This window comes from Esox lucius, chromosome 25 (assembly GCF_011004845.1).
Source record: "Esox lucius isolate fEsoLuc1 chromosome 25, fEsoLuc1.pri, whole genome shotgun sequence".
Lineage (NCBI taxonomy): Eukaryota > Metazoa > Chordata > Actinopteri > Esociformes > Esocidae > Esox > Esox lucius.
Window position 1 is genome coordinate 16,868,642 of NC_047593.1, and position 8,565 is coordinate 16,877,206.

Below are 8,565 nucleotides of genomic sequence, written 5' to 3' on the forward strand. Positions count from 1 at the left end.
TAAACATGGTGTTACCATAGAAAATGTACTTCTGGTCTGGATATGGGTGTAGCTGGCTGTGCCGCCAGAGGTGTGGAAAAGGGATCAGTGTTACTATTGGTTTGGATGTGGTTACGGGTGTCAATGTGTGTAGTGCCATCAGCATGTAAGCCAATTCTAAGGAATTCTACTGCCACTATTGGCCTGTAGAGGGCACTGTAACTCTATAGTTGTATAGGTTACCCTAGTGAATGTATATGGTGCAAGATGGAAGTAGCCAAACAGTTTCTTCACTATGGAATGATTTTCTCAACCTGACATCAATATAGTTGTATTTTCCCTGAAGTGCATTAAAGCCGTGGTCAACTGCTGGTCGGAATTTGGAAACTGAAACATCCAACTTGCTATTTGTTATCAAATGAGATTTTTCTAGTTCCAAAGTCAAAGAAGGAATAAAGTATTGTTTTCTCTCATAAAATAACAGAAAATGAATAGCTTTAGTCATTGAAAATCCAACAAAATGTACAAATGCGATTGATTACAAAAAATACTGTATGGCTTTATGGAAATACTTTTAAAAAGAGATTTATATATTAAAAAAAAAAAATACATATATAGTATTAAGTCAAATGTACACAATGTATACATACAATTATTCCAGTCTCCTTTTTATCAATTTATCACCTCAAGTTAACACCCTACAATTTGGCCTCTGCCAATGTGACGGTTGGACTACCCGCCGCATCTTTCCTCCCATTGGTCAGTTTCCGGCAGTGGTAGAAGACGTTGACTGGATGGACAAACGCCAGCAGACTGAGGAGAGTCAGAGCAATGTTCACCTGGACGAGAGGAAAGACGACACAGTCACGCCCCTGCAATACGAAAGAGCCCCATCCTTACCTTGTACTGGTATGAGTTGCGTTGCCAAACCGCCATGTCTCAATGGCAACCCGAGCCGGCATAGCAACCAGGTTAGTAAATCTCCAGCCCACTCACGTAATAGGGATCCCCCCCCAGGGAGCCTTTGACCAGGGCGAAACAGGGGTACTGAAGCAGGGACACCACGGCCGACAGGGACATCACCAGCCCGTACAGCTTCCCGAAATGGACCCCAGGAAACCTGCCGGAGATGCGAAGGAGAACCGTTCGACGGGGAGGAGACCAGCATGGATTCCTTTCAAAAAGTCTGACGTAATCTGCAGTAATCTTTGTTGACTAATATTAGGCTAACCGTCCTTGCCCCCTGTCACCCCCCCTCCCCCGTCACTCACGCGATGCTGACAAAGGCAGCGCTGCCTCCGTAGAGGAAGGAGCGGTTGAGGACCTGCAGGATGAATGTGAGGTACTGGAGAGGGAGGAGAGGCACTGAGGCACTGACGGAGAACAGGAGGCACTGGAAGGCGGTGAGGAAGAGGGAGAGCGAGGAGGAGCGAAGGTCCGCCTCCTTATCTGTTTCTCCTGGGAAAATAGGGGGAGGGAGAACAGCCAGTAGGAGGAGGACGACGATGATGATGATGGACGCACTCGTTTGCCATGAAACGGAAATCCCTTTTAAAACGGACCGAAACCGTAGATGAGCATACTAACACCAGACTGTGTTTCGATAATTTGTCTACTTTGTGCCGTTCTGAACACGACCCTGTCAGCACCCGCCGTTACTGATATGAATACGAGATGTCACCCACCCGGGGCCAGAGGCTTCCCCTTGTGTCTGTCCAGGATCAGGCCGTTCCATGGAGCACAGAGGACCCCACACAGCTGGGTGAAGGCAAACGCATTGGTGTACCGACTCACTGAGAGAGAGAGACAAAATGATTTAAGGAGTGGGTGTGTGGGTGTGTGTGTGTGTGTGTGTGTGTGTGTGTGTGTGTGCGCGTGTGCGTGGCTGTGGGTGTGTGTGTGGTTTACCCAGGGCTGGGTCGTTGTCGGCCAGCCGGTTCAGCATGGGGTTCAGGGTTCCAATGAAGAGGTAGTGCCTCAGCTGCATCACGGACAGCCACATGAGGTGGAAAACGAAGAACCGTGACAGGACACAGCTCCTGAAACTGGCCACGGGTTCTGTGTGTGTGTGTGAGGAGAAAAGAAAAGAGAAGCCAACATCTCATTCATCAAAATGCATTATAAAACTTGCAGTTTCCGAACCAGTTTAGAAGCTTTGTTGGCCACACGGTACCTTTCCCGGAGTGTCCAAACGGTGGCTGGTCCTCAAGCTGTAGCGCCGTCTCCTCCGTCTCCTCTGGCCCCTCAGTCTTCGCAGTCATCACCGTTTCCTGGGTCTTCTCATCCTTCTCCACGCTGTAGCTGTTAGGCTTTCCCAAACTCACTCTTTTTAAATGGAAGAGGCAGGGTGCGTAACGACATTATCCTTTGGGTCGCTCATTCTTTCTTACATGTGTGACCAAATACGAAAGCCTGGACACAAACATTCTGTTAGATGGAGATATAAAATAAAAATCTTTCTGTAGAGGTTTTATCCTTCTGCCTATGTAAACTACAGGTGTCTTCTTGTTATACGTATCAGAATAGTTATTTTTAACAGATCAGAACTACAACCCCCATATATACTTTAGTGTTAATTAGGGCTCTGGTCAGATTCATACCACTGTATAGTGTATGGGAGTTGTAGTTCTCACCCGTAGGTGTAGCCCTCAGGGAGTGGGTAGGGGATGTGGGTGGTGGGCATTAGGAGGAACGTCCTGAGGAGGTGCACGACACTGCATGCAGAGAGAATGAGGAAGGAGGTGTGGAGGGAGACCCCGCCTTCATACAGCACCTGAAATGGAGGGAGAAGTTAAGGGGGAAACGGATGATATTACCCCTTGTGATGAAAGTGTTCATCAGGGAGGAGATGGTGTATTGATTTCCATTCCTGCAGTGTGTGCGCACGTACAAGCTCTGATAACACTGGCCAGTTTTGACAAGAGGTGGCCCTGAAAAGCACATTGATTGGCCGAGTTGTGGCGAGATAGCAAGTGCCTGGAAATGCTATCTTTGCATAGTCACTCCACTCAGTCCGTTTTACAGAATGTTTCATTTATAGGTCACTCTTTTCGTAATTACCAAATTTGCCTCAAGAACCCACAAGGTTTGTGAAAACACCTAAAACACTACTACCTTGGTACTGAATGACCGTTTGCAAAATAATCTGTGGTCTAAGATTAGTCAACGCAATTTTTTCATATATGTAATCAAAATGGGTACTACCGGACAATTTGTGAGGGCTTGGTCACCCGAATAAATCAGGATATTTGTATATTTAAAACATTTTGTAGGCATGTTGCAGATCCTGATGAGTTAGCCACGTCACTGCGAGACCAGGGTTCAAATCCTGCTTATGGACTTGGCCAGGGGTCACGTGGTGCTTTGTGCAATCAAAAATCTAATAATATATAATGTAATATTAGTAACAAAATATAGTTGGCTTGCCTCAGGGTGCACTCTAGCGACTCCTTGTGGTGGCTTGAGCACCTGTGAGCCCAAACCATCACAAGGCCAGAGAGTGCAGGGAGCAGAGCGATGATCTCTCTGAGGCCCCCATTTGACATAGACGTTGTTTACCTTTAATATGAGGAAGACCGCAGAGGAAGAATCAAAGGCCCCGTTGTAGAGGGTGATGATGGTGGATCTATGGGAGCCAAATAGATTCCCAACCTATCAGCAGGGAGAGCAGAAGATGTTTTCTGTTATGAAGTGACCATATTGAGCCTGAGATTAGATTCACACAGGTAGTCTGATTCTTATCTCTGCTCATCCGTGGGAAAAAGATCAGAGGCCTCATTTATCAGTCATACACAACCACAGGGCTGTGCATGGAACATCATTTCTACAAATAAGTGGGGAGATTTATCAATATCTTTCGCTACACATTGTTTTTAGGTCGTAGTATTTTGTTCACATTACAATTTAGATTTGAGGGACATTGCGTGTACTGCATGTGATCGTGTTGACACGGATGTATCATGCTGTACCTGCATGTTGGTGATGAGGAACAGAATTCCTCCCACGGCGATGAAGGACAGGGCCGGGAACAGCAGCATGGACAGGGCTGTAAGTGAAGGGAGAGAAAGATAGTAGACAAACTCCATTGTTACGCATACTTCACTTTCAAGTAGCTCTTCCCACTGCTTTTACTTAACAGTTTTTCACTGATCCAATACACAAATATCAAATGCTTTTCTGAATTATTAAGCAATAAGGCAGGACGGGGTTTGACGGGCCATGTACCACAAACCCTGACTGGCAATATACCACAAATTCTGACGGGCAATCTACCACAAACCCTGATGGGCCATATACCACAAACCCTGACGAGTCATATACCACAAACCCTGATGGGTCATATACCACAAACCCTGATGGGCCATATACCACAAACCATGATGGGTCATATACCACAAACCCTGATGGGCCATATACCACAAACCCTGATGGGTCATATACCACAAACCCTGATGGGTCATATACCACAAACCCTGGCGGACCATATACCACAAACCCTGATGATTCATATACCACAAACCCTGACGGGGCCTCAATTCCCAATGCCATTATGTAAAATGCATCTTATTGTGCCTTTGGGTATTGAACAAACTGACTGGTTAATATTTGATATTCTTCATATACAGTACAAATAACCGCATATAAACTAGTGTATGTCACTCAGATGTGAATACTGATTTAAACTGTACAGTATTAGTTTACCTGAACTGGAGAAGGCAACCATCAGAGTACCAGTGGTATACAGACATCTGAGAGGAAACCCAGGGAAGAGATGAGGGAATATTTAGACACATGTCACATGACGTTAGGGTCTGTTAGACTTGAATTTAAATCAGTTGAACATTTCCCAGTAGACATAATTTCAAAGCACCTCTCTTTGCTGCATAAAATATGTAAACCTGCAGTAATTACATTACAATATGCATGTATAATCTACAAAAACAATGACTGTGTGAACCAGAAATGGATCCTTCCCTTCATGTCCCACTTCTCTCTCCTAACCAATCCCAGTCTTTCTAGCTCTCAGAGTCCAGACCACTGTCTAGGTCTAAAGTAAATGCCCAATGTTTAAAGAGCTGTTATTTATTGACTTCAGTCTACATAAATCCAGGAGATGACTTCTCTAGCCGATTTAGAAGACTGACATTCCCAGAATCCTTGTGGCCATGGTGCCAAATCGGTCGAAGATGAATCCATTGGGTAAAGTGAGGAAGTTGTTCATGAAGGAGGCGACAGTGAAGACCAGGGAGAACTGTTCATCCTGTCCACTACAGTCTGAGAGAGAAGGGGAGAGAGATTGAACGATACATGCTCATTACTACTTTAGAGCTCATCCAAATCCTTCAGTAGATCCTAGAACTCTTCGTGTTCTAGAGTCCTGCTGTATTCTGTTCTGCTCTGGCACACTGAACGGAACAGTAATGAACTTCTCACCTGTTTGCACTGTGCCGTTGGGCCCCGTCGTAGTATCGACACAGAGGTCAGTGAAGTACCCATCTGTCTTCAGGACGAACACTAGCGACGCAAAGCCGAAGACCACGCCGGCGAAACACAGACACTCCACAAGTCCAGTGGCCAGGGTTAGCCTATAGCGCAGACCCAGCCCGCCCTTACATCCCAACATTCTCTGCAATTAGCTGACTGACTGGTTGATAAGACTTCCTTGCTCTGAGTGATTGACCGTCTGCTTTGCTTGGTTTTATAGCAGTCAATCAAAAGAATGGTGGCGCTTTTGTCTTTTGCATGTGGTGTGGGGTAACTGTTTTTGAAGTTCCCTTTTCTATATCAGTCTTGTTTTCTTCAACTGCTCCCTTGTTCTATTTTCTCTCTCCCTTTAAGTCTCTAAACCGTCTCTATCTTATCTGTCCCAGGACAAGCTTTGTCACTACAAATAATGGCTGGGTAGTAGAGATAATGTTTCATTCGACAGAAAAGTGCGGGTTAACTACCCTTAGTTCCCAAGTTTTGACAAAATAATATACCGGGGGTCTGTGAGTCAAATCACAAATAGGGGGACATTTAAAATCCTGCACTGTAAGCTAATATTTATCTAGTTCCTATTTTCTTTCATACTTGTTCTTTCACAATGCGTGCATTTCCCTAGCTTTTCACTACCATTTACATTTCAGAGTTTCATAAACGATTGTTCCTCTTCGTCCTAAACAAAATGACAAATAAAAACAACCTGTGGCATGTGTACATTAATAATCCAATAATTACAACTTGAAAACACTTAACTAAAAAAAGAATTAACTCAGATCTCGGAGCTAATGTGTTTTGTAGTCCCCGCCAACAGACAAACAAAACAAACAACAGATAATGCTACTTGCCCTGTTGGGGATAACGGTAATCCACATCAATTTGACTAATCTGCCATGCGTTCTTTGGTTTATTTTGCTCACAATATTTAATGTGGTCCCATAACACCTCCGAATGGACAGTAAACTGATAGGCTACGACTGTACTGTCATAAATGGCTATGGGTTGGCGTGGCACAGTGGCAGCTGACGATTTCAGCTGACACCTCTCCCCTCCCCCGTTTTGTCCCTGTCCTTGTCCATCTGGTCATGCTCCCGGCCTGGACTAAGTTTAAATAGACTCAGGATTTAGCCCACATGCATTTATTGTAATTACTACAATTTGTACTCTTAATATGTTGGACTGGCTACCATTCTGAGCCTGGGACCTCTCTAGGTTTCTTCTTAAATTTCAGCCTTCTTAGGGAGTTTTTCCTAGACACTGAAATTCAACACGAAAGTTGTTTGTTCGTTGGGATTTAAGGATGGGTGTTTTGTGAAAGCACTTTGTGACAACTGCTGATGTAAAATGGGCTTTATAAATACATTTGATTGATTGAAATGTGAATATTATTATACTGGTACAGGTCCAACCATGCCAATAATCAGGACTCATATGCTACGATTAACATGTATATAAGCTATTAAAATAATGCCATACAAAGATGTTTAAGCGTCAGATTTCGTTAAATGTATAGCGTCTAGTTGATTTGCGGCAAGACCGCACACAGGGACCTCGTCTTCCTTACGGTCCCTTCTCAAGTAGACTTCGTAGAACATACGAAAACAATGCTCCGTCTCTGCGTTTGCGTAGTTCGATGGTTCACCCTCTATTTCTACCTGTGCTAAACGACGGGCGTGCGCGCAAGCGGAGGCAGGATCTTAATTATATGTATTGTGGGCTAAACTCTGTCTATGACATCGAAACTACAACCAAGCCTAGAGTGCTGGTGCTAAGTACATCTAAATATAGTGCACCAGGGACCTCACTAGAGATTAATGGATGTGGGGGCTAAGCCTCAATTTGCAGGGTCTGGGCATACATATTTTCATCATGTATTTTTAGAGTAACAATGGGTGTAAAATCTATCAAAATAAGGTTATTTTTGGTCAAGGTTGGCTATTGTGTTAACAAAGGTTTTACACACTTAGGGTTCGCGGGTCAGGTTTGACACATTTGAATTCATTAACCAGCACGGAACAAAACACTAATTATCATCAAATGAAAGGTTTTATCTGCTAAGTAACTTTGTATTAATCCATAACCATAATATTTATATACTTTGATATTTTATGTACCTTACACCACATTTAACTTAGAATGTACAAATAGTTTTTAGTTTAAAATAGGCAAAATGTATCTATTTTATTGCTTATTATGAACAAAACAGGCAAATATATTATAAGACAATGAGAGGCTGATAATTAACAAAATTATTCCCCAAAAAGCTTGTCTCTATTTAATTATACATTAAAATGACCAATTATTATTACATTTGTTGTGTTATAGGTCAAAATGTACAGCATATATTTTCCTATTAAAAAAGGAAAAAAGTAAATTTCCAAAAACAACACATTATTTTGGTCAATCAAACAACAAGATTTATAAACAAGTATCATCTCCAGCAAGGTGTGTGTGTGTGGGTGTGTGCGTGCGCGCGTCTGTGTGTATTTATGTATGTGTTCAAGTTAATGTATGTGAATGTGAATGTCTGGGTTGTTTTTTTGTCAGCTTCAAACCAAGTTGCATCCTTGGCTTGAAGCTGCATCTCCACGTTGGCAGAGGCAGGGCTTCAGAGTGGACACCGCTGTTGTTCAATACGAGCGCCCACCAGAGATCGTCCCAGTCCACCAGAAAGAGCTTCCTTTTGTATGGCTTTCCGGAGTTCCTCCCAGGATTAATCTCAGTCCACACCATAAGTGCATTGTAAGCCAAAGCATCCAATATGTTGTAAAAGATGACCAATGGCCACATGCTGTCATCCGTTTGGAAGTGTAGGTGCCAGTGACCTTGTCCACTGTTTTGATTGGAATCCAGGATTACTCCTGTGGAGAGTGCCCACCAGAATCACATTTTTGGGCCTCTTGGGACAGTATGACACCTGTGTGGTCTCCAGGAAAGCCAAACTTTGAGGAAAGCGTGAGAAAGCTCCAGACAATATATTGCTATACAGGAGATGTGTGTGTCTGTGTGAAAGAGAGATTGGGGGTGTGTGTGTGTGAGATCATATTTGCTGTGTACCACTCTCCAATTGAATTCAAGTCAATACGCTTTCTTGGCATGAAACAT

The 8,565-nt window shown here is 43.6% G+C and overlaps 1 protein-coding gene across 1 annotated transcript; it reads right to left on the minus strand.

Annotated features, from left to right (window-relative positions):
* Nucleotides 1–231: 231 nt before the first annotated feature.
* On the minus strand, nucleotides 232–6,468 carry LOC105020892 (solute carrier family 43 member 3). The gene is made up of 12 exons (XM_010888233.4): nucleotides 5,413–6,468; nucleotides 5,124–5,253; nucleotides 4,681–4,727; nucleotides 3,948–4,024; nucleotides 3,538–3,630; nucleotides 2,613–2,752; nucleotides 2,153–2,304; nucleotides 1,888–2,037; nucleotides 1,665–1,772; nucleotides 1,251–1,437; nucleotides 976–1,099; nucleotides 232–818 (listed from the first exon to the last, which is right to left on the minus strand). The coding sequence occupies exons 1-12, from the start codon at nucleotides 5,600–5,602 to the stop codon at nucleotides 678–680; spliced, it is 1,539 nt and encodes a 512-aa protein (XP_010886535.2). The 5' UTR covers nucleotides 5,603–6,468; the 3' UTR covers nucleotides 232–677.
* Between the last annotated feature and the right edge of the window lie 2,097 nt (nucleotides 6,469–8,565).

Bases quoted from the DNA above. Each gene is read 5' to 3' on its own strand.
- LOC105020892 (XM_010888233.4), bottom strand. From the start codon at position 5,602: ATGTTGGGATGTAAGGGCGGGCTGGGTCTGCGCTATAGGCTAACCCTG. The intron at 1,773-1,887 runs GTAAACCACACA...TCTCTCTCTCAG, and splicing joins CGACAACGACCCAGCCCTGG to TGAGTCGGTACACCAATGCG. The intron at 1,100-1,250 runs GTGAGTGACGGG...CATCTCCGGCAG, and splicing joins GCTGCCTTTGTCAGCATCGC to GTTTCCTGGGGTCCATTTCG.